General features: G+C 44.2%; 1 protein-coding gene across 4 annotated transcripts in view; it reads left to right on the top strand.

Moving 5' to 3' along the window:
* UBE3A (ubiquitin protein ligase E3A) overlaps positions 1 to 26,850 on the top strand; it is a 246,710-nt gene that overhangs the window by 113,920 nt on the left and 105,940 nt on the right. For 2 of the 4 annotated variants that reach the window (XM_086934175.1, XM_086934176.1), the window contains 2 exons: positions 12,933 to 13,243; positions 25,486 to 26,732. In XM_086934175.1, coding sequence (XP_086790301.1) covers positions 12,933 to 13,243; positions 25,486 to 26,732 — 1,558 coding nt within the window. The remainder of the gene's footprint in view (positions 1 to 12,932; positions 13,244 to 25,485; positions 26,733 to 26,850) is intronic. The other 2 variants (XM_086934177.1, XM_086934178.1) reach the window with 1 other exon arrangement.

Here is a 26,850-nt window from a genome sequence, read left to right as displayed (position 1 = left end):
TTCTGAATTAAGCAGAATACTCTCACCCAGTCAAGAGATCAGGGCTTAATCCAACACCGTTTTTTAGCTCACTGCACCATCCCAGCTCAGAACCTGGCTATATGCAAATTAGTCTGTCCCTGGCCCAGTGTATCATGGGAACAGGGCAAACCAAACTACCAAGCCAATTCTTTCACTGGGAAGGAAACAAGCTACCGGGGACCGGTTTCTGGCATTTCAGCCGTCTTCGGCCCGGCTTGCTTGAATCCTGATGGTGCAATGAGCAAGGGACTCATGTCTGAGTATACCCTTCCACGCTTATGGTGGACAAAATAATTAAACAACAGGGGGTGGTGATGGACAGAGTTTCTGAATTAAGCAGAATACTCTCAACCATAAGCGTGGAAGGGTATACAGACTAATTTGCATGTAGCCAGGTTCTGAGCTGGGATGGTGCAGTGAGCTAAAAAACGGTGTTGGATTAAGCCCTGATCTCTTGACTGGGTGAGAGTATTCTGCTTAATTCAGAAACTCTGTCCATCACCACCCCCTGTTGTTTAATCACTTACCCTTGTGGCAGGAGAGAAAAACCCCACCTCACCTGGCTGCAGCTCAGGTAAAACGGAGCACCGCTCTATGTTGCGAAATTGGAAAAAAAGGGGATTTAGGACACATAGAAGTGTCAATTCATTCAAGAGCACAACCATCAAGCATTGGGTCACCTCACATATTGACACTGTAAATAATGACAAGTTTCTCTCGTTTCCAAAGGAAATAGTATCATACAGACATGATTAAGTCCAGCATACATGTGAAATGACCACGGTGTTTCATTGTATGATTATTACTGATATTGTATGATGTCTGGCCACAGCTCAAATATGCCCAAGTTTATAAAAACCTAGAGCCGCTGGTTACCACTGTAAGTATACCTAGGAATAATTACGCTAGTTTATAGTGGACGCAGTTTCATGTATATTCAATTGGCCCACATACGCACAAATCGCAACATGGTTCAGAAAAAATGTTGTATCGCATGCGTGTTTCCGATGTTAACAGGTAACCACTATTCAAACATGCCCGCTCGTTTATGGTGAAAGCGGTGTCATCCATTCTCAATTAGCCCAGCATACACACGAGTGGCAATGTGGGTTGTGCAGTAAGTGTTAACGAGTGACCACTGCACAAACATGCCCCTTATTTTTGAGACCATTACATGCATGCGAGTTCCAAGATTCAAGCAAGTAACGAGGTATAGACATCGTTAAGTAAAAGCGGCATTTGGTTTAGCAGCGGAATGACACAGATGCCTACATTTTGCAACACGTTACCGCAATAGTAAGCGCCTCGAGATAATGATCAGTCGTGGCGAACGAACGCTGCTGTAAATGCATCAAAACAGAGCCAGAACCAGATAGTATTGCGGCTCACCTGTCCGTCGGTACCCCGGGCATCCCTCTGGGCTGTCGTGGGAGGTACCGACGCGGTGCCGAGTGATTCCTTATCTATTGGCTCCCTCTTGGCGCGCGTCCTGCGTCAAAACGTCCACGACTGCCTCAAAGGAGCATGGGAAATGTAGTTTTACGGGCTCCTCGTCTATGTTTTAAATATATCCTTTATTGGAATCAAAAAGCGTTCGAAACACTTGGTAATCACGAGGCCTCTGATGACAATTTTTTCTGAGATCTCAAGTTCTCACTGGGGAAGACGCCGCATAGTTTGGCCACTCCCTATTTCGAATCCAAAAGTGAAACTTGTAATGCGTGGGCTTGTGTATGAACCACTTTTAAAGTTAGTATTGCAGGTTCATCTCCGCTAGGAGTTTGGAACATGGAAAATACTGTGTTAAGACTTATCTACCACTAATACAAAATTTATCTCAGAATTTCAAAGTGCAAGGAACTAAGAGATAACCACTGATTAGAAGTTTTTCTCGGAGACCAGCTGCAGAATTTTTTATATATAGACCCATGGTTATGAGAATGTAGGATACGACGCCCATAGATCAACTACAGGTACATTATAAGGTGGCTAAACCCTACATTCCGACCACATGTGTGCAACGATTAAAGTTCAATCGTGAGCAAAAAATTGTAGTGTGTCTCAACGAAGATGTAATTGGAAAGCTATTTCAAGTATGATCTCTCAGGGTTATTCTATCTCGTATTAGAGTGATATCCATGGGATGTCTTCATTTAACCCTAGCTTGTCCGACCTGAGTTTGTGGACCCATCTCTGTTCCTTTTTAAACAAGAAATTGCTGATATCGGTCACATGGGGAGGAATCAGTGGTTGTTCGAGGACGGTCCATTTCAGTTCTGTGGGTAGATGTCCCATCTCAATAAAGTGATTGGTGGGTTTAGTTGCTTGTCTGGAGCATCTGATTGAACCTTTGTGCTCTGAAATACGGACCTTCGCTTTGCGCGTAGTCATCCCTACGTATTGCTTGTTGCAGGGACATCTGATCAAGTAGATCAAATTTTGACTATTACAATTTGTAAAGCGACGTTGTTCCCACGGACGGTCAGTGCCAATGTCGATTTGTGTGAACTTAGTCGTTTGAGGGCAGGCTGCACAGTTACCACACGGGTGGTGACCAGTAACTGCAGGCATGTCCCATAGTGTTCCTATAGTTCGAGGAACGCTGTTCTTTGGTCTAGTGTGAACCAGCTGGTCCTTCACATTCCGACCGCGCTTAAAAGCGAAAAGAGGTGGAGGTAAATCCTCATTGTCATTCCCTGTGTTGAGAATAGCCCAGTGTTTTTTGACAATTTTTTTAATGTGGTTGGACTGGGTACTGTAGGTGTTGACGCATGTTCTTTTCTGTTCTGGTTTGGGGGGTAGTAGTTCTAATAGACCTTCCCTATTATTGTTTGAGGCTCGTTTCTTGGAATACCTAATCAGTTGTTTAGGATACTTTTTTTCAATCAGATGTTTTTCAAGGGTCTTCGCATGCTCCTCAAATAAAGATTTAGTAGAGCAGTTCCTTTGGATTCGAAGAAACTGCCCATAGGGCAGGTTATCGCGAAGTGCTTTCGGATGAAAGCTATCGTAGCTTAGAAGTGAGTTCCTAGCCATTGGTTTACGATAGATCTCTGTTTGTAAACCAGTGGCTGTTGACGTGACCAGTAAGTCCAAAAAGGCTAATTGATGTTTACTGTATTCAATGGTGAATTTCAGAAAACAATTCCTGTTATTTAACCACTCATGGAAATTTTTCAGATCATCAACCGATCCTCGCCAAACCAACAGGATATCGTCTATGTATCGTTTCCATAGACGTACACATCCAAGGAAAGGGTTGTTTGCGTTGAGCACATGTCGTTGCGCAAACGTGCACGTACAAATTAGCGAGACTAGGGGCAAAAACGCTGCCCATGCTAGTCCTGCTAATCTGCAAGTACACATTATCCTCAAACATGAAAAAATTCTCCGTCATGGCTAAGGTCGCTAGCGTCATGATTAACCTCACCGGCGTGATAGAATTGAGGTCTCTGGCTTCTAGCAGGCTCTCAATTACCTCCAAGGTCTCTGTCTGGGGTATTGAAGTGTACAAACTTTCCACATCGAAGGAAACCAGGAAATTAAGTTCGACATCAAATTCAACATCCGGTAGGATCCTCAGCACATCCTTTGTGTCTTTTAAGAAAGTTGGCATCTCACGTACAATTGGTTGCAAGACAAAATCCACAAATGTGGATAAAGGTGCCAAAAGTGAGCCTATCCCTGAAATTATAGGGCGCCCAGGTGGTGGTCTCTGGGGTTGGTGTATCTTTGGCAATACGTAGAAGTATGGCATGACAGGGTTAGTGGCACATAGATATTGTGCTTCTTTGTTTGTCACCCATCCTTCTGCCAAAGCCTCTTCCACAATAGTGCCAATGACGGTTGCCAATCTTGGAGTTGGATCACTTGCCAGTTTCTGATAAGATTTTTTGTCATTCAACTGGCGCAAGCATTCCTCTCGGTATGTGCTTGAGTCTAGCAGGACTATGGCTCCCCCTTTATCTGCGGGTTTGATTATCACAGATGTATTATTTGCCAAGCCATTTAGAGCCTCTTGTTCCTTTTTGCTTAGATTGATAAAGGGTTTATGTTGGTGTTGGAATAATGTCTGAATATCATGATCAACTGCCTCCTCAAAAGCCATTACTTTAGCTGGTAACCCTACAGTTGTCGGGTTAAATGTAGAGGGTCTCTTTAACCCGGTGTTGACATTGTCGTTGCCACTCGTGTGTATGCTGGGCTAATTGAGAATGGATGACACCGCTTTCACCATAAACGAGCGGGCATGTTTGAATAGTGGTTACCTGTTAACATCGGAAACACGCATGCGATACAACATTTTTTCTGAACCATGTTGCGATTTGTGCGTATGTTGGGCCAATTGAATATACATGAAACTGCGTCCACTATAAACTAGCGTAATTATTCCTAGGTATACTTACAGTGGTAACCAGCGGCTCTAGGTTTTTATAAACTTTGGCATATTTGAGTTGTGGCCAGACATCATACAATATCAGTAATAGTCATACAATGAAACACCGTGGTCATTTCACATGTATGCTGGCCTAATCATGTCTGTATGATACTATTTCCTTTGGAAACGAGAGAAACTTGTCATTACTTACAGTGGCAATATGTGAGGTGACCCAATGCTTGATGGTTGTGCTCTTTAATGAATTGACACTTCTATGTGTCCTAAATCCCCTTTTTTTCCAATTTCGCAATATAGAGCGGTGCTCCGTTTTACCTGAGCTGCAGCCAGGTGAGGTGGGGTTTTTCTCTTCTGTACAAGGGTAAGTGAGCATCTGTAATAGATGTTGATTGATGTCAATAATTTGATACATTAGTCTAAGTGTGAGACACTGTTTATATGAATTAGCATTCTTCAGTGATCCACAGTTAATCGTATGCATTCCACGTTTCTTTTTCTTATTTGTGTGTGTCCTTCTGAGAATGGATCCATATCTCGTTGAACTTTGAAGTCAGGAGAAGGATGCTATCACTGTACATCAGGTGATATTTTACCTTTCATTATTTTTCTCACAAAGCAGTAGCGTTACATGGTCCTGAGGAAGCAGCATGATACCATTTGGATCAAATTAGTCTGCAGAAACATGTCGACCGTTTTCCATCAATAGTGGTTATTTGTTTAGTCCACTACGCACTTTTTATTATCTTGGGAGTGAAGAGAAACATATTAAAAAGCTTTTTCTCTTCTTTACCTAATTTTATGATTATTCACATTCACTTATTATCACAATACACTTCACATTTAGAGCACTGCTTTCAGTCACCCTTATCAATACTAGTTACAACTCTATAACTGGGTCCCACGTGTAGGTCTAGGCTTTAACATCTGCCAGTCCACAGTGGGTATGCCACCCTACCTTCATGTGTGAAGGATCCCAGATGATGAAGGGCGGATCCGAGTGGTGACTGATGGGAATCTTCTCACAAAGAGGGAGACCCCATGTGTGACTGGAGTAGCACATCATTAGTTTTTCATGTGATAGGAATGAGGTTCCCCTTTCCTAGTAATCAAATTTGGATTGCATAATATTTGACCCCTTGCTATTCTTTGTTGGTTAAATTGGCTAATGGCAGCCTTTACTGAAGCTTGGGGCGGCCATATTTTTAGCTACACTTTGGCTGTGTTCTGCGTCTCACCCTTAGATATAGGTAAGTATTAGGTTTGATTTTTTCCCCCTATCTATTGCCACTATAAGTGGTTATAGGTAAAGGAAAATATTTATATGCTTCAATACATTTAAAAGAAAAGACATCGGCGACGGCAGCTTCGACGTCGACGCTTGGACTTTCTTCCTCGTCGACGAGATTGGTATCCTCGACGTAGACGAGGATGACGCTGATGGTGGTGTCGACGAATACATCGACGACGACGATGTCTATGACGACGACAGCCTTGGTTTTGACGACAAGCTCGTCGACGGTGCCGTCGACGCATCCACCTTCGTCGACGATGACTGCTTCTCCGTTGACTGTGCTCTCGCCGATGGCGGTTCCGTCGACGGTCAAATTAGGCCTGAGATGACGTCCCCGCGAAGGGTGACGCCCCTACCTCCTGCTTGACTTTTTGATGAGGACAATTCAGAGGAGGAAGAGGATGAAGACAATGCTGGTCCTTATGGAGATGCTTATAGTCCTTCACAGCTCAATGTGAAGTATCAGGACTCAGATTCTGATGGCTATTATGAAGAGGTTCGTCAACCTCCTCCCAGAGTGAGGCTGCAGGAACAATCTCAGCAAGGTATGGTGGCGAGGCCTTCTTCCCTTATATCGGACCTGCAGTTGATGCTCATGGACTACAGGAAACGGTTTCCTTCACAATCTACGGAAGCCATTCCTACGCCTCCTCCTCCTGTGCCACCTCCCACTACAACAGAGGTTCGGCCACGGAATCCAGAATCTGGGGAGGTTCATCAACCATCGATTCAGGTGCATACAGTTCAGGATGATGATGATGATGATTCCTCTGGCGCTGGAGGGGATGTAACAGGGGACCCTGATCCTAATAGAGAATGGGATGATTATGTGCTACCAGGTCCATCTTCACCTGCTCCTGATCCAGTGGATTCACCACCTGCAGACATAGGTGGTTTCCATAACTTCATGGAGCGAGCTTCCAAACGGTTTGGTTTGCCAATTACTACGGTTCAAACAGACTGTTTTCTCTAGGATTTCAAAGAGCCATACAAAAGATCAGGCCGCTCTATTCCCATCATAGACCACGTGTGGTCGGAGGGAGTGAAAGATATGCAATCACCTGCAACCGTCATCCTGGTCTTACCACGACTAGAAAAGAAGTACATGGCGCCTGATGGTAGTCCTGCGTGTCTGGTTGGCCAGCCACGGCCGGACTCCGTGATTTCCCAGGCGGTCCAAAGGAAGTCCAAGAACCCGGCGGCTCCTCTGACATCTCCACCGAACAAAGAGGGTAGACGCCTGGACAATGTGGGGAAGAGGTTTTCCTCTATGTCAAGTCTCCTGGTTCGTGCCGCCAATGCGTTGGCGATCTTAGGCCGCTACGATCGCCAGATGTGGTGCGATATGGCTCCGTTGCTAGACCAGTTGCGGGAGCCTACTAAGGTGGATGCACGAAAAATCTTGGAGGAAGGAGTGCGGTCTTCAGCAAAAATAATTGACTGCGCCATGGACATAGCGACAACGGCTTTCAGAGCCCTTGCAGGTTCGGCTGTTCTTAGGGGACAAGGCTGGCTTCGGGCGACCTGGTTTGGCCCTGAGGTACAGAACAAAATATTGGATATGCCTTATGACTGTGATATGCTTTTTGGAAAGCATATTGATGAGGCCTTGCAGGATATCAAAAAGAACACAGACACAGCCAAGTCCTTCGGCACTCTTCAGTATCGTAAAGTGCCATTCCGTGGAGCAAGGGGAAAAAATTTGAACAGAGGAGGATACCAACAACATTACTCCTCATATTCCCAGTCATCGCAATCCTACAGACCACAGTATACTCAGAGGCAAGGCCAATCTGCTTCTTTCTCTCTGCAGCAAGGCAAAAGCTGTCTAGGTCGCCAGGGCAGAGACAATGCTAAGCGTCAATAGCGGCCTCCTGGCTCTTTCTACTGTCCCTACCCCTCCGTCAACATCAGTGGGGGGCAGGATCTCTCATTGCCTGGAAAACGATTACATCAGACCAGTGGGTCTTGAATATCATTCGGTGTGGCCACCCCTTGGAGTTTCATCAGCTTCCTCCAAACAGAGCTCCGGGCGCCAGCGAGTCGAAACATCTGCGGCTCTTACGTCTCGAAGCCCACCAACTCTTCATCAAGGGGCCACAGAACCGGTCCCTCTCTCACAGAAAGGGAAAGGTTTCTATTCCAGGTTCTTCCTGGTTCGCAAAACGGAAGAGAAATGGCGTCCAGTATTAGATCTACGGGAGCTCAACATCTATCTCATAAAACTTTCCTTCAGGATGGTCACCCTGCCAGATATTCTGCGTCTTCTGAACCAAGGGGACTACAAGGCGACACTGGATCTGGAGGACGCATACTTCCATGTTCAGATCCATCCAGCTCACAGGCAATACCTGCGCTTCACAGTAGGCAAGAGCCATTTTCAATTCAAGGTGCTTCCGTTTTGTCTCAGGTCGGCACCGCAGATATTTACCAAAGTACTTGCTCCAGTAGCAGCGTTTCTCAGAGAGCAATCTCTAGTAGTATTTCCCTATCTAGATGATTGGCTTATAAAAGCTCCGACCTTTCCAGCAGCTTCCAGGGCAGTCTCGAGTTGCATCCAGCTTTTCAGCCACCTGGGCCTCCAACTCAACAAGGAAAAATCGATCCTTTACCCATCCAGGTCGGCAAAGTTTCTAGGATCTATCCTGGACACTGATCAATGCAAGGCTTGTCCTACGGAAGAGCGTCAGAACAAACTTTTACTGTAAACTCGTCTCTTGCAAAAGAGGAAATCACTGTCTGTCTGTCTTTACAAGTCCCTAATAGGATCGATATCATCCTGCATACCATTGATTCCGCGCTGCAGACTTCGAATGCGTCCGCTGCAGGAACAGCTGGACAAGCAGTGGTACCAAGCGGAGGGCTCGTTCGACGACAGGATAACGGTGACACCAGCAATGAAAGAAGCATGCAGCTGGTGGCTGGTAAAGGACAACATTTCAAAGGGCTTGACCATCACGCTCCCTCCGTCTCCCATGGTTCTTACCACAGACTCCTCATTGGAAGGTTGGGGAGCTGTTCTGCAGGAACTACATATGAGTGGTCATTGGAATCCAGATCAGCGCAGGTTCCACATCAACCTATTGGAACTCAAGGCTATCCGCTTGGCCTTACAGGCTTTTCTGCCACGGATTCAGAATCGTGCAGTGCTTGTCCGCACGGACAACACAACAGCCATGCATATAAACAAACAAGGCGGGACAAGATCCCGAACGATTTCCAAAGAAGCTCAAGAGATTTGGGACTGGGCGATTCTACACAACATTGCTTTTACATCAGAGCACCTCGCAGGGCTGCTCAATACAACAGCGGATGCGTTGAGTCGCCAAAGATCGATCAGTCACGAATGGGAATTGAACCAAGCCATTCTCAACGAAGTCTTCGCATGCTGGGGAACTCCGGACATAGACCTGTTTGCGACTCCAGAGAACGCCAAATGCCAGTTCTACGCAAGCAGGGATCACCATCGGGGATCCTTGGGGAATGCGCTTTCAATTGCCTGGTGCGGCGCATTTCTCTACACCTTTCCATCAATACCCCTGATCCCGAGACTAATCAGGAAGATCAAAGCAGAACCGTGCTGGATGATCTTGATTGCACCAGCGTGGCCCCGACAGTTCTTGTACACAGAACTCCTTCTACTTTCTCGGGATCAGCCAATTCGTCTGCAGCCGGTTCCGTCTCTCTTGACGATGTCTCAGGGTCAGGTGTTCCATCCAGATCCGAGCTCACTCCACTTGACAGCGTGGCTCCTGAGTATTGAGAATTTCAGAATCTAAACCTCACCAAGGAATGTAAAGATATTCTGTCCCAGGCCAGACCCCCAAGTACGAATAAGACCTATCGAGCTAAGTGGAAAATGTTCTGTCTCTGGTGTCAAAGACAGTCTTCACCCGTACACTTCTGCTCCACATCAGATTTTGCCATATATTCTTTCTCTGGCTAAATCGGGTTTGGCTCATTCATCAGTCAAAGTACATCTGGCAGCCATCTCTAGATACAGACGGACATCTTCAGGTCCTTCGCTTTGGTCTGCGAGGATTGTGAAACAATTCCTGAAAGGCCTTTTCAGTTTTTTCCTCCGGTTCGTCCTCCTCCACCAGTATGGCAGCTTAATTTGGTATTGGCTCATCTGATGAGAACCACTTTTGAGCACATTCATAGAGCGGACCTTAAATTTCTATCCTGGAAGTTGGCTCTTCTCTTGGCTTTGACATCCGCTAGAAGGATATGTGAGCTCTAACCGTTTACAATTAAAGAACCTTTTATACAGTTTCAAAAGGACGTTCTAATTCTTAAGGACAAATCCAAAATTCATCCCGAAGGTTCCATCTGAATGAGCCGGTAATTTTAAAATCTTTTTTTCCCACGACCTTCTACACCGGCTGAGAGGTCTTTGCATTCTTTGGACGTTCAGAGATGTCTAAAATTTTATCTGGAACGCACAAAACCTTTCAGGAAGTCCCCTCAACTATTTGTCTCTTATAGTGCTCTGCGGAAGGGATTTCCGGTGTCAAAGCACAGTATCTCTAGTTGGATTTCCAATGCTATCCAATTTTGCCATCAAGAAGCGGGCAAGCCGCTGGAAAGACGAGTTAGTGCTCATTCAACAAGATCTATGCCATAGTCAGTGGCACTATTTTCAGGAGTCCCTATCAAGGACATCTGCAGGGCAGCTACGTGGAGCAGTACCCACACATTCACGAAGAACTACTGCCTGGATTCTTCTATGAAGAGTGATGCAGCTGTTGGACAGGCAGTCCTGAGAAATCTTTTTTAATGAGAGGTGAGCTTTCCCTACAATCCCTCCTTCCTGTATTGTACATTTTGTATCACTTGTTGTATTCCTGGCTATGGTAACATTTATGATTTATTTCCTGTGAGGATAACTATGTACCATGTAATGCTATTCATGTAACAAAATGTGCTTTTATGGCTTACTGCTAGCTGATCTGATACAAAGCATGGGAATCTATGAAAGTTCCAATACTGGGGCAAGAAAACAAGTTACTTACCTGTAACTTTGGTTCCCCAGTATTGGTAACTTTCATAGATTCCCATGCGCCCACCCTCGTCCCCTGGGAAAGCTTGGCCTTTTTTCATGTTATGATTGCTGTTACACAACGGCTACAACAATCTGAGGCTCTCTCAGGAAGGTTCCAAGGGGTGAGGCTCTTCTGATTGGTTGTTGCAGAAAGTTTGGTCTCTTTTACAAAAACAGATTGATAGGCTACAAAATGAGATGAGGCCTAGGCCTAGTTTTCTCTTTTGTCCCTATTACTATGGTATTTTTTATTTTACTGAGGCTCCCACTCCGACGACGGGGAATGATACAAAGCATGGGAATCTATGAAAGTTACCAATACTGGGGAACCAAAGTTACAGGTAAGTAACTTGTTTTCTTACCTTACATCCAATCTTATTGTTACACACATGGCAAACTGATTCCACTACCAATTGACATTGAAGATATAGCCTATCCTCCCTAGCAATGGGCCTCCAAGGCCTTCTTACCTACATAAACAGGGGCACGCCCATCCTAAAAGAATACAAGTTATTTTGACTTTGGGTGATTCATAGACCAATATTGCATCTTTTTGTAATGAATATATTTCACATAACTTAGTTTTCTCAGAGACGTTATATCTGCAGCTATGGCACCTACTACAAATTTGTCATGTGGCTGTCTTGAACTGCGAATTGGAGGTGTCTGGATCAAATACCATTCTGTACATTTATAGACCATCTAATGCCACGTTCAAGTGGTGAAGTCTCCATTCTCCGATGCAGTTTGAGGGCCACAGTGTACAAAGGGGTTACTGGCCTCAACTGCGGTGGTTGAGGTAGTTTGCCACTGGTGTCCTGGAGTCAGTCCTACTAGGATCCACAAACTGCGCCAAGCACACCCTTTCTGCATTAGACTCTCAGGGTGGTGATAGCAACGATTCTCAGGGTGATCCCTATGTTCAGCAATATTTTTTTTAAATGCTTACATGTGAGCTTAAAACCATATAATACACTTGTAAGGCAACATCTAACAAGTAATTTATGGTTTAAATCGTTCTATTATTTTGAAAAGGTCAAGCAGTACAATAGCCTCCAACTACATCCACCGGTTGGTGGGGGATCATTCATTTAACTGAAGAGAAGAGTATAGAAAACAAAGTGGGAAAGAAAAGGGGGGGGGGGGGCGTACGAAGATCTATTTCCCAGTATGTGTGTGAGGCGGGCCAGGTGTGTGTCCCATATGGACATTAGTCTTTGGGTTGGGTGATGTCTTATTCATGTGGGTGAGAGGGACTAGTGAGGCAAAGCACTTTGAGATACTTTGGGCATGGGAATTCCTTGAATTCGTTTGACACATATTCTATGATGGACCCCCAGGTTTTGTCAAACTTGGGGAGGGAGTGTGTAAGGCCTGCTGTAATCTTTTCCATACCCAGTAGTTTCCATCGCTTGTATAGCTAGTCCAAGTGGGATGGTATCTCCTCCGTGCTGAATCTAGCCAGTAAGACATGCTTGGCCGCACCTAGCGCTAGAGCGATCGCTCTGCTTCGCCTGGATCTGAGGGGGGTACATCAAAGCATTAGGCAACGCTAGAATTATGAATTTGGGAAGTTTTGGTATATCCGTGTGGTAGATTGCATCTATGCCTCGAATGATTACCTCACAAAATTCCATTACCAGAGAATATGTGTGAGCGTGCCCAGCTGACCACACTTATGCCAACATTGTCCCATCCCACCTGGTTTCCATTTAACTAGCCGTGCCGGCGTATAGTGCCAATAATGTGCAATCTTCAAAAACCTCTCCTTGCCCGCTGTACTGCAAGTCAATGCTCTAGTTCTGTGTACAATATCACTCCATTCCTTGGGGGAGAACTCATCTAATAAGTAATTTAACCGTATGTTATTGTGGCCTGCTTCCACCAATCCAGCTGTATTATTCTTACCATTACAGGGTTTAAATATTTTTGGGGAAGAAAGAGTATGCTAACTGTGGTACTATATACATATATTATTATGTTATCTTAGAATCCAAATGTATATATATTTTAAGATTACAAAATTTGTTTTTGTGGATATAACTGTGCTTTTTAGAGGTGAATATGTTTTTTACTATTACAAGGGCATGACTAATCCCTGATGTACTAATATTGTGAATGTGTTTTGAACATGAAAGCTGTACTAATCCTTGTGCTTGTTGTTTGAATGTTTGGTACAGGAAGCGAGCAGCTGCAAAGCATCTAATAGAACGCTACTACCACCAGTTAACTGAGGGTTGTGGAAATGAGGCCTGCGCGAATGAGTTTTGTGCTTCCTATCCAACGTTTCTGCGTATGGATAACAATGCAGCAGCCATTAAGGCCCTCGAACTATATAAGACTAATGCAAAACTCTGTGATCCTCATCCCTCCAAGAAAGGAACGAGCTCAGCATATTTGGAAAACAACTCCAAAGGTGCCCATACCAACTCCTGCACTGGTAGAAAAATGAATAAGAAGGAGGTTCACGGGCCCAGAGATGACTTTAAAGGTAAGGCTTGCACTGACTGCTACTAATACCACTCTGAATTATTCATGTCTTTTTTGAAAAATGGTAAGTGGATACCTCAAATAGTTTTATAGGAATAACTATTGTACATGATTTTCTTGAAAAACAGTGTCCTACTGGGTTCTGTCAGTAGATACCATTGCCTTTTCAAGCGAGAGACTAAACCGTGTGCTTTAATATAGCTGCACCATTGTGAGACGGAGGCAACCGCTAGACATGCTGCTGTTGATAGCCGAGTATTTTGTCAGCCAAAGGTTTTTTTTTGTGGCCATAGTTCTGATGTGGAATTCTTCCATATCTTCATTTCGTAGTGTACTCGCCTTGATGCTTGACTTGCTTTCACAGTGATGTGCTCATGTTTCGTTTCACTTGCAACTGCCACCGCTGTCATGCTCTGGCTGGCTGATCTCCGAATAAGGGATTCACCATCGCCGATTTCATAAATTTTAGTGTACCATATGACCATGAAGCATCAAGTATTGATTACTTACTTTAAAAAATATATTTTTATGGTTAAATATTTTAGCATTTATCACATTTGTTATTCTGCATCTTCCTAAAGCTAATATCTTGTTTGCCGGGCAGGGCTTCAATGCTTATATCAGTTATCATATACATGTAAGTATTGATTACTTGCTTATCTGATATTCTCTACTAAATAAACTAAATATGTAAGAAGCACATTACCATTAGCCATAATTAATTTTGAAGGTAGATCTTTCCTATTGTGATACTCTTGCATTCTCCTTGAGGTCTGAGAATGCTTACTTGGCCACTTTTTACCCCACCCCCAACTTTTTTTCTGTGATGCTGCTTCCTCAAATAGGAGCATTATTTAGTCACGTCTAGGTGTTCGAACCACTTGATCCATAGCTATTTCAAGGGAATGCATATATTTAAGGTTCCACAGATATCAAAATGGTAACTGGGGAAAAGTTCTCTTCACCTATTCAGATTTAGATTTTGTTAATCCATGGCTTCAGATTGGATTTTGCATAATTTGTTTATTTTCTATCCAAATATGTGAAAGACTTCACTCACGAAAGCCTGCCCAGTGCATTTTTCTGAAGCAACCTTCTCCAACTCTTAAATATATTTTAATCAAATTGCAAATTCAGTGAATTTCGAAAATGTCTACCTCTTTCTGCTTAGGTTTGTCAAACATCAATACATTTTTTTGTATCTAGAAAGAAACATTATGAGCGTCTCAACTATGAGTCACTGTATTATCTTTAATATGGATATGGTGTGAGCTAAAGGTCATCTACCAACGTTTTTTTGATGTAATTTAGTGCCATATTTAATCTTGTGAACATACCTGGTCATTCTTATCCTAGTTGCTGAACACAGAGCAAGATCAGCTGGGACTAGTAAGGGCAGCCCTGTTGAGTAGTCCTTCCCAAATAATATTATATAAGTACTATCTGTGCTGTAAGTATCTTTACAGAACCTAAACATTATCTGGTCTAAGAAGATGCTTTGTGATCATCAGGCTCGATGCCTTGAGATGTTTCGAAGAAGTGTGGAAAACACACCGGGCCTCTTAAGACCCGAGGACCTCTAGGAGGATATCCAGGCACAAGCATTGGTGGCATATGAAGAGACATTCTCACACGGCAATAGCTCAGGCTCTGATATTGAGCAACACGACCTGTCTCCAGCTCAACTAGCCGTGAGTACTGTGCCCCCCACCCTACCTCGACATCAACCCGAGCAGACCACCATAAAGGGTTGACAGACTGTCCAAGAAAGACTTAAAACCATTCCCAGCTCACCACAGCCTTCAGGCCATGATCAGCACCGGAAGAATACTTTAGATACGCTCATCCCCAGGTCGGCACCGAAATCAGCTGCCTCAGAGCCCAAAGCTTCGGCACCAAAACCATTGGCATGGGAACCGAAAACGTTTCCATCCCCAAACTACCACATGAGGTGGAGACTAGAGCCTGTGCTTCAAAAACTACAAGAAGAAATTGATTCTAGACAGAAGCACAACATTTTCCATCCTGGCACTGGGCGTATCATTACAAGAGGTCTCTAAAACCCCCCTCCCCCAAAGACACACACGCACACTGGTGCCCAGACCTCCAAGAAACAACTCTCAACTCTCTTTTGAAGAGGCATTGGATATTCCAATGCAATCCAAGTACAGGAAGAAGGTGGACAAGGCTACAAGCTCTGTACATATAAGCCCACCACGTACACCCCCACCACATTGTATGCCCTCCCCACCGACTTCACCAGTTGCTCCTACAACATATTCCCCGAAAGGGTCACTACATCCATACACAGGGGGTGGAGATGATGGGGACACTTCCGATATCCCACGACAGGATGACCCCTGGGATACATTCAACGCTGAACCACCTGCTGATACTGGCCCAATCTGTACCCTGCCAAGCCATCTCCCCCTGACGACTCTTCTACCTACCATGATTTAATAGGTAGTGTTGCTGCCTTCCATAATGTGCAGTTCCATGCAGAGTGCTTAGAGAATGACATCTTATTCAAAACTCTCCTCTATGCAACGCTCCTCACAATTCCTGCCTGTGCTTAAGGGCATGCTCTGCCACACCACTGACATTTTCAATGTGCTGGTGAGATCTAGGGTCATAACGCCAAGGGTTGATTTAAAATGTGAAAAACACACACACACTCACTCACTCACTCACCCTCCCTCTGGAAATCATTGGCCCATGGGGAGTGGTACGCGCACCGGCGGAACACTCCTGCTGTCTTTAACAATCCAGCAAACACTTCAAATAAACGCACTCTCAGAAAAAAGCAAACTCGGCAGCGGTAAAGTGTTCACCCCCAAGGTGAACACTTTACCGCTGCAGAGTTTGCTTTTTTCTGAGAGTACGTTTATTTGAAGCTTTTGCTGGATTATATATATATTTTGCTGTGATCCTTTTAGTGAATAAAATATTCTTTGTAGCCCTTTTGCCTCAGTGGCTGAAGTTCGGGTATTTACACTGACGAAGGCGTACCGCTGAAACGCGTTTGTACCGGATTTCTTTGTGCCAAAATAAATCAAACAGGGATTTAATCCCCCGTGAGTGTTGGTTTTGCTGTGATCCTTTTAGTGAATAAAATATTCTTTGTAGCCCTTTTGCCTCAGTGGCTGAAGTTCGGGTATTCAGTCACCATGTATCTCCGGGATAACGTAGCCATGTAATTCTGTGGTCAAACCCCATGCATTTCAATGTCATATCAGGCTTAATGTGCTTTTTTTCTTGAGCAGCTGATTTGCTACTTTACACCCATTGACTGTTTTACTTAGTTGTAAAGATCATTTGATTTGTGTTTCTTCTGGAATTAATTGCCCTCCCCCAGTGTACTCAATTGCCAGTGGTGAATAATTTTCATTGTATCTGTATTCAGTTTCTCATCTGTTGCCTTTTATATATGTGCCAACCACATATGGCATGCAGCAGCTGTATGTATAATTAAATCTCGAGCTCGAATCCGATTAAGCTCTGTGATGAAGCATTAAGTACGTGCATTTTCTTCCCCAATGGTTTTGTATATTAAATTATCGATTTAAAAAAAGTATCCGAATGTCTTCTTACTGTGAGGAAGGCAGTTTATAGAAGGTGATATATTTGAAGAACATAATCGTGCAAGAGTACACAGACTTCATTCGTCCCATTTCTGACCTCCCTTTTGTTGAGTTTAGAACGCGTCATTAATGTAAACGTTTTTCTGGACACTGCCATTTTGATTAGTGGGCTTAGCCCACGGCTGTTTCCTGTAAACCAGTAGTCCTTATACAACACTGCAAGCTTAGAATAGGTGCATCTGCACCATCAAGTGCTTGAAGTCTAGTTTTATCTAACGAGGACAAATCATTTTTTTTTTTACTCATAGGATCTTTCCATATCAAGATGACATTTATGTGATTTGAAAGGTCGGGTGGCTCATCAAGAAAGATTTGAGATATGGGTGTGCTGAAAAGTCTTTTGAAATTTGGGACAACCAGGTGGAAGCTTTGATTTTCTGAGAGAAGTTCACGTCAGGTCAAGTGTAGTGGGTCGAAATCCTAGACTAAAACATTTATATTGCAATGGAGAGAGTCGGGCAAAATCCAGACTTTAAGGAACTAATGTTCTTTGGTGGGGGAAAAGAAGCTTTTTAATGCATATTTGTTTTCTCATGAGGCCCTTCTTTTCAATTGCTTGTATTTGCCTTACTGTTTTGTTGTGCATTTTTTAAGTACGTTTTTATTTTTATTTTGTAGCATTTATTTTTGTGTAGGTTAAATGGTTCAAGGACAGAGACGTGAAATGGAGGAGAGGTAAGAACTGGAGCAGGCTGTGTACAGCCTTTCGAACTATAACAACCAGAAAGATGTTGGGCAGACCTCTTCTAATGGATACTTCTAACTGCAGATTCCTTCCTTTTTAGAAGATCGCCAGGTGCCAGACTGGATCCGGAAGCTTTCATATTGGTGCATCCACACATCACCAGATGGTGCTGTATATAAGCACCAGTCCTGCACCCTAATTTATGTTCCTTATTTTCCATGCCTTTGAACTTGGAACCGATCGCAATATTTGTTGAATTGAAAATACTTTTCTTCCAAAAATGTAAATCCAGTGTGCAAGGCGATAATGGTCCCCTCCTATAACCACTGGGTCCAAAAGATGCCACAACCATCGGAAGCAGATGTCTGTGACAGCTGCATTTATTGTGCGTTTGGTGCTTGCAGCATAAGTCCAATATGTGTGAGGAACACACCCTCCTGAACTCAAAGGTGATCCAGGACCATGAAGCAAAGTTGTATGTCATCGATCATCGGAAAAAAGCACTCAAGTCGAGCTCAGCACTTGTCCCTGATGCACCCTAGTTCATCGACTCTGCAGCAGATCAAGGCCTTTAGAGAGGCTATGATGCCCATTTTTGGCACTCGTCTGGTGCACCTTTGGGTCCCAAGGATCTTCAAGTTTCTCCGACTGGGTTACCAATGCCAGACCTGTCTCCTGCACAGTCTGTGCCTCTCGAGCTCAATTTGAGTTCTCTACCAACTCTGGTGCTGACTTACACTCTGGCTCCAAGGCCTGCGCCAGTTCCTTTGATTAGGACACTGGTCCTGACGTCACTGGAGGGGGAACCTTTGCCAATGCCTATGTCTGACTCCAAGTTGAACTCATCTCGGCCAGATCTAGTTTACATCTTGACTTCATTCCGACACACTTGATTCCTGTGTAGTCACATTCAGACAAAAATTATACTTCTACCACATAGCTGCTCTCAATTGCACCACCAGCTTTTCGCTTCCGAGTCTGGTCAGAGATTACCACCACTAATTTGATGACAATAGTGGTGATTTTCCCATACATTATGGTGATAATTTGTATGTGGACTTACTGGATGCCTGTGGGCTTGATTCTTCACCTGTACTCGGTTGGGTTCCCATCCTGGACTGCCAACTGTAGAAAGTGCTTCCTTTGCAGGAGTGAGGTCAAAACTAATGTTCTTACAATAGTTTTACACCTGGGCAGACCTCCTCTGAGCCCTTAGTGCCATTAATCGAAGCCTGGACTGATATTTTGATTGGCCTCTAGTCTAAGCCTTGCTCTTGCCTGCCAGTGAACAGGCAGGTTGTCAATGCCACAGACTGGCGCCAGGCAATCTCATTTGTTTTGTTTTTTTGACTCTCCTTCCTACTTGGGGGTTTATGGTGGTTCACGCTTCCACCAGCAAGGTAAATCCCAGTTACCTTCCTACACAATGCTCCCTGGACAGGAATTTGAAGTGAATTGAGGCATTAGTTTTGGTCAACCAGCTTGGCTTTAAGGTAGGTCAGCACACGTTGTCTACTAGTATGATATTCGCACAACCTCCGGGACCTGGTTAGTGAAATCTTGCCAGCAGTCCCTGAAGAATTTAAGGCCTTCATGGCTCAAACTATTCAATATGGCCAGGATGCAGCCAGGTATGTGATTTGAGCCGGCCAACATATAACTTTTTAGGTCTCGCCTGTCGATGCGCATGCGCATCGAGCAAGCGACTATGGGGGCTTATCCACTCTTTATCCAACTTGCAAGGAATCGTGGCGATTCCTTGCAGTGCACGAGAAATTTAAGCTCAATGCGCATGCGCATTGAGCTTAAAAGCGCGTGCACATGCCCCCAGCCGCCTGCCTTGCCTACTCTCCCGCCCCCTCACTTCTTGATTGCACGGCCGCTAGGCCGTGCCTCCCCTACTCTCCTCCCCCCTCCCGCCTGCCTTCTTAGTTACTGCAAGCATACAGAGCTGTTTTGCGACGGGTAAATCTCGCGAGGTGAGAGTGGGCACAGTCGGATCTGGCAGGCTGTCGCTTTCCTAAGTTCACCGGCTCCGCAGCCCCAAACATCGTGGAGCAGTAGCTGACAACTAGGGCCAGTAACTGGCGCATGCTGTGCTCTCGCACCGGTACCTAATTCCTCTTTCTTGCTTTAAGCCTTCGCAAATTTTAGTTAACAGCCATGTTGGGTGAAACGGGGGGTTACATTGAAGCTTCTCGACTGGGGTTGCGTACCCTCACTAAGATGGCGCTTTTATAACAGCAGACTTGTCGAATGCCCCTCAAAACATGTCTGCCAAGAAAAACGCGACGCGCAAATTTTAGTTAACAGCCATGTTGGGTGAAACGGGGGTTACATTGAAGCTTCTCGACTGGGGTTGCGTACCCTCACTAGATGGCGCTTTTATAACAGCAGACTTGTAGAATGCCCCTCAAAACATGTCTGCCAAGAAAAACGCGACGCTCGGAAGACTCGTGATGTTAAACATGCGTTTACCCTCAACCGTCAAAGTGAATGAACTGTTGCTACATTTAATAACTATTAAAAACCCATCAGCATTTTCTCCTGTATGGTTTTCAGGTTTTCCACACTCCACAAACACCCTCTGCCTAACAGCTGAACAAAGCCACACTTGCGTCGAAGTGGAAAGTCCCCGACGATCTCTGTTCGATCTTTAGTCTGCTTTGCTTTCACTTTCTTTTAAGACAGTAAAGTTACCATTTCCAGGAAAGGAAGGACACCCACGCGCAGTACATGTGAACTCCACCACTCCCATTCCATCTGCTCCATCCATATTTTTTAGGTCTCAACCCCTCACTCACCCTCACTCTCACTCATCCTCACTCACCCTCAACCCCTCACCCTCACTCACCCTCAACCCCTCACCCTCACTCACCCTCAACCCTTCACCCTCACTCACCTTCAACCACTCACCCTCACCCTCACTCATCCTCAACCCCTCACCCTCACTCACCCTCAACCCCTCACCCTCACTCACCCTCAACCCCTCACCCTCACTCACCCTCAACCCCTCACCCTCACTCACCCTCAACCCCTCACCCTCACCCTCACCCTCACTCACCCTCACCCTCACTCACCCTCACCCTCACTCACCCTCACCCTCACTCACCCTCAACCCCTCACCCTCACTCACCCTCAACCCCTCACTCACCCTCAACCCCTCACCCTCAACCCCTCACTCTCACTCACCCTCAACCTCTCACCCTCACTCACCCTCAACCTCTCACCCTCACTCACCCTCACCCACCCTCAACCCCTCACCCTCACCCTCACTCACCCTCAACCCCTCACCCTCACTCACCCTCACCTTCACTCACCCTCAACCCCTCACCCTCACTCACCCTCAACCCCTCACCCTCACTCACTCACCCTCACCCTCACTCACCCTCACCCTCACTCACCCTCACTCTGCCCAACCACAGCATCTTCACTAAATATATTTAATAAACTTTAAGCTATTGGCAATATAAAATAAAATCCATTTTATTTACGTATTAATTATTAATTGTTTTTTAAAGCCATTGATTTTTTTTATATCAATACATATAAGTCACATATAAGTCCCGTTAATACAAAACATGTTGCTTTACAAATGCTAGAGGTGTCACATTTACAAAAATTATAACTATTGGCTTTGTAAAGAAGAAAGCTATTAATTTAGCTATTTAGAAAAAACAACACAAATAAAAAACAAAAAAATAACACCTATAGCTCAAACTTTACTACTGCAAGACCTATTGCATTTCCAATGCTTGTTTTTGGGAGCAAGCAGTCTGCACTAGTGTGGTTCTTTAGCCATGTGTGAATGAGATCCATAGGCTTTTCTGATGTTTTGCTGGCATCCTTTACTTATTACGCCTTTTGATGGATCCTGCTGTTTGGTGAAAAAAAATAATTTTTTCCCAGAGCTTTTCAAGGAATGCCAGGCCAAAGAACACACTCTGGGCTTTTCAACCCCTGCAGAAATTAATGCCTCAGTTATGCCACTTCTGAGGCTACTCCAGATGTTTGGTGTACAGGCGCCACCAGGTCTCCACTGCGGCCCTCTCAGCCCATTCATGGCTGGGAATGGGGATTTCCTTCTGCTGAAGGATGGATGCCTTCATCTTCTTTTAGGTATGCGTCCTCAAAATACCTTCCTACAGAAGGATAAATTCAAAATACTCACACTGGCCCAAGTTCAGTCTTTCCTGGTCAGGGCAACTCGATGGTTGCCTTGGATCTGAAGGATGCATATTTTCATCTGCCTGTCTTACTGTCCCGCATAAGTTACCTGCAGTTAAAAGTTGGCCTGGAGCATTTTCAGTTTGGTGCTCTCTCCTTTGACCTTTGGTGTTCTTGAAAGTAATGGCAGCGGTTGCCCCCATTTAGAAGATTAGAGATGCCTGTTTCCCCCTACCTTGATTTCTGGCTGTTAAAGCCAGCCTCACCACAGTCAGTGGTAAGTGACTTCCTGCCATCATTGGGATTCTCGATCCAAAAACTAAAGTCCTACCTGACTTCTTCACTGAGGTTTCCTTTTATAGGTGCTCTTGTTGACACAGTGCAGTTCAGTGCCTTTCTTCTATCACTTCTCCAGAATATTTGTGTATGGGCGTGATATTTCAACCTTGGTGTTGGATCTCGGTGAGAGCAGCTCTGAGGCATCTTAGCATGCTGGCCTCATGCATCCTGCTTGTCCACTTAGCCAGCTGTCACATATGGGCTTTTCAGTGTGATCTAAAGTCACAGTGGGCCCTGCAGTGAAGAGATCTGTTGGTTGTCATCCACTTTTCGGAGGAAACTACACAAGATCACAGCGATGGTTGACCAACCACAACCTGACCAGCAGCAGGCTCCTCTTCTTCCTCCCACACAGAGATGACAGAAGTGGCTGAGTGTTTCCTGGGAGATGCTGCGATGAGAAGACTCTTGTCTCCAGCACCATATAAATCTATTGGAGCTGTGGCTATCAACCAGGCTTTAAAGGCCACCTTGCCTCCAAGGAAAGGCTGATGCGCATTTTCACAGGCAACACTATCACCTGGTACTGTCATGGTGGAGTGTTGTCCTGGGTACTGTGCCATGATGTGCTTCGCCTCTGGAGTTGGCTGGAGCCTCAGGGTGTCTCCCTTCCACTTGCAACGCCACGAATCGCAGTCACGTCCCGAGATGTCGCAGGGCATCTTCCAATAGTGGGGGCTGAGGGCCCTGGTTGGATCTTTTGCCACTGTCAAGAATGTACAGTGTCAAAATCTCTGTGCGTTGGATTTCCAAGATTGCTCGGTCAGGACTTATAGTGGACACCATTTTTTATTTTTAAAACCAAGTTTATTAGGTTTTACGGGTGTACAGGTTGCATTATTACCGATTATTTCAAGCAGGTTGATTTTCCATTAATACAAGTAACTCATTTTAAGTCCAACATGGTATAGAGTCTTTATACAGGAAGTTCACCTGACCACATGTTGATTCCCATTATTGTGACCGGAGCAGCTTCACATATGTCCTCAATATAGCAATACTTGATAGGTTACATGTTTAGAGTGTGTATTAACTAATAACCAATGCAACCCTCCTACCCTATCCCACCCGCAATAACCAAACCAATAATCAACAAACCAAAGCAAGTGGAGCTATGCCGAGACTACATTTGATCCCGATGAGGGTACCATGCTATAAGGACTACCGATTGTGGCTTGGGAGAAAAGGGGTAGGGGGGGGGGGGCTGGCGGGGAGAGAGCAGCAGGCAGGGAGCAAAGAAGCGGGAAAGGGAGGGAATTAATTATCCTCCATGAGGACCTTTGCCATCAACTCAGTCAGTATGTGGGGGGTATCAATTATCCTCTCCTCTGTTGGTTAGTGTGGGTTTTGTGTCCTCTAAGACTTCCTCCACCTCCATTTTAAAGAGGACTATTAAATGTGCCCATTCGCAGGATATAGGTCGCTTACGTCATCCCCAATATTCTTCTCGCTGTAGTGCCTCTCTTTCTACTGTCGCCCAACGGACGACCTCTTCTCCCCATTTACCCGCATGTGGTGACGTGCGGGATTTCCAGCACTTGAGTAATCAATCGTTTTGCAATCATCAGGGCTAAGCCTGCGAAGCGGCTCAACAGCTTCGATTTTTGGGGAGTGGGAAAAGGCCTAACAGACATGCCTCACAAAGTCACAGGATGTGCGTTCCGTTAATTGTAGTGGACACCATTAAGGGTTATTTGTCATCCCTTTCAGTCTTTTTGCCTTTGCTGGACCAGCAGTCCTTGTTTAAATCGCCCTTTTTGATGCTGTTCATTAATTGTTTGACACACGTTCCTTTCAAACATTTTTGAGATGCCATACTAGGATCCTAATTGGTCCTGACTTTTCACTTGTTTTTACCCTTTGAGCAGATTCATAGTTGCTCATTGTTTACTTGTGCTCGTTGGCTTTAAAGACTGTCTTCCTTGTTGTAATCACATCAGATTGTGCGGAGTATGGACTCTTCCTAGACACCCGCCCCACACGACCTTTTTCTCTGAAGAAAATGGTGCTGAGCAGCTGGGCAGCCTTTAAGCCAAATGCCGGGATTCCTTGGCACGCTGTGCAGTCGCATTGCGCTCCTAGCGTTCTTTGCCTCACCTTATCCCTCGAAAGAGAAGATGCTCCATTGGTTGAACCCCTACAGAGATTTAAGATTTTGTATCATCACTTAAAAGACCATTGGGTGGGTGATCAGTTTTTTGTTGGGCAAAGAAAGGAAAGGAGGTGCAGAAACGAACCCTGTGAAGGTGGATAGTCCTCTGCATTAGGCCAAAAAGCAACCACTGGAGGAGGGCCTGAGAGCCCCTCCCACCAGGGCAAAGGCTGCCACCACTGCGTTGGTGCAGAGTGCCTGACCTTAAATATCTCCGGCAATGACGTGTATTGGTACACTCAATCACTAAGCACTACTGCCTTGACTGATAAGTCTGTCCAGAAGGGTATTTTGCCTGTTTGGTCCTGCAAGAGTTCTGTGGAGGGGGCAAATACGGCAGGGGGGGGGGGGGGGCATAAATTAAGAAATTAAGTTATAAAAAATGATGGACTTTTTTATCGTGGACTTTTGAAGGCTATTTGATTTGGTTATGAAAGTGTATTGTTTTATATGTTGTTGTATGGATATATTCTTTTGGGTGACTGTACAAGACCTGTATAAAATATACCTTGGCACTAACCTACTCAGGTAAAAACAGCCAGTCTAATAAAACAAAATCCTCTTTATAGATAAATGGTGCATCTAAAAGAAGGAAAACGGACTAGACCGTATTAAATTTGTATGTGTTACATTTGTTATATAGGCACTAACAAACTATACTTTTACATTGTAGGTAGTAGCTTTGTATTTGAATTTTTTTAAATTAATTGTTCCAAATGACAATCTGCTTTAATTAACCGTTTATAAAACTAATAGTACTGATGTGGTATGGGCAGCGTTACATTTTCTACTCTGAAATAGCACAGAAATGCCAAGCAATTAGTAGGAAATTGATCATGTTTGTGCCCCATTAAATGATTATAATCCCAACATTGACCAGTTCGATGAAAGAAACATTTTTATTGTAACTCCAGCAAGTTGAAACTGTATTTTTGTGTGTGTAATGGCTTGTACTGAAAAAGTTTTTGTAAACCTTTTGCAGCATAACAATCAATGTTAACATTTTAAAGATTAATCTATAAACATGCTTAAATTAAGAATGCTGCTTTGCATTTTTAATCATGCTATTCTCATAAGACGCTTGTAGAGGACATTACAGAAATAACATCACTGCTGTTTATTCTAATTTGCTCTTATCTATCCATTACAAGAAAGGTTTAGTCGGGGTCTGTTGCCTTTGTAATTGTGTTCTATTCATTGTTTAATTTAGTCTTTATTGAATTTAATATGTCTGTTTCACTGCCTTCCTCGTTTTATAGATGTCACTTACCTGACAGAAGACAAGGTATATGAAATTCTTGAACTATGTAGAGAAAAGGAAGATTTTTCTCCTTTAATCCGGGTTATTGGGAGAGTCTTTTCAAGTGCTGAAGCCTTGGTACAAAGCTTTCGAAAAGCCAAACACCATACCAAGGAAGAGCTGAAGTCCCTTCAATGTAAAGATGAAGACAAGGATGAGGATGAAAAGGAAAAAGCTGCCTGTTCTGCTGCTGCCATGGAGGAAGATACAGAAGCATCGTCCTCTAGAACAGGTGATCACTCACAAGGAGACAATAATTTACGGAAACTAGGGCCTGAAGAAGTATCTGTAGATATTGACTCAGTTCGACGGATCTACCATAGGTTACTTTCTAATGAGAAAATAGAAAGCGCCTTTCTTAATGCACTTGTATACCTGTCCCCCAATGTAGAGTGTGACTTGACTTACCATAATGTGTACTCACGGGATCCTAACTATCTGAATTTATTCATTATTGTGATGGAGAATAGCAATCTCCATAGTCCTGAATACCTGGAAATGGCTCTGCCTTTGTTCTGCAAAGCAATGAGCAAGCTACCCCTTGCAGCACAAGCAAAACTGGTGAGACTTTGGTCAAAATATAGTGCAGAGCAGATTCGTCGCATGATGGAAACTTTTCAACAATTGATTACCTTCAAAGTTATAAGCAATGAATTCAACAGTCGAAATTTAGTGAACGATGATGATGCTATTGTAGCTGCTTCAAAATGCTTAAAAATTGTGAACTATGCAAATGTGATAGGAGGTGAAATTGATACAGAACACAATGAAGAGGAAGATGAGGAGCCAATCCCAGAATCCAGTGAACTAACCCTTCAGGAGCTGCTAGGAGAGGAAAGAAGAAATAAAAAGGGTCCACGGGTAGACCCTCTTGAAACGGAACTAGGAGTTAAAGCGATTGACTGTCGGAAACCACTTATACCTTTTGAAGAATTTGTTAACGAACCACTGAATGATGTTTTGGAAATGGATAAAGATTATACTTTCTTTAAAGTAGAAACAGAAAATAAGTTCTCCTTTATGACGTGCCCCTTCATTCTGAATGCTGTTACCAAGAATCTCGGACTGTACTACGATAATAGAATCCGAATGTACAGTGAGAGAAGGATCACTGTTCTCTATAGCTTAGTCCAGGGGCAGCAGTTAAATCCCTATTTAAGACTAAAAGTCCGACGTGATCACATAATTGATGATGCTCTTGTCAGGGTAAGTTTTACTGTCTTGTTTCAATTCTCTTTGTTGATTTAATGCATAGTGTCAAAAAGAGCTACTCTTGATGATCAAATATATGGTTTATTAAAATTAATATTGATGGATAACTGTC

The sequence above is a fragment of the Lissotriton vulgaris genome, chromosome 8, assembly GCF_964263255.1.
Source record: "Lissotriton vulgaris chromosome 8, aLisVul1.2, whole genome shotgun sequence".
Taxonomy (NCBI): Eukaryota; Metazoa; Chordata; class Amphibia; order Caudata; family Salamandridae; genus Lissotriton; species Lissotriton vulgaris.
This window is presented reverse-complemented; position numbering and strand designations above follow the sequence as displayed.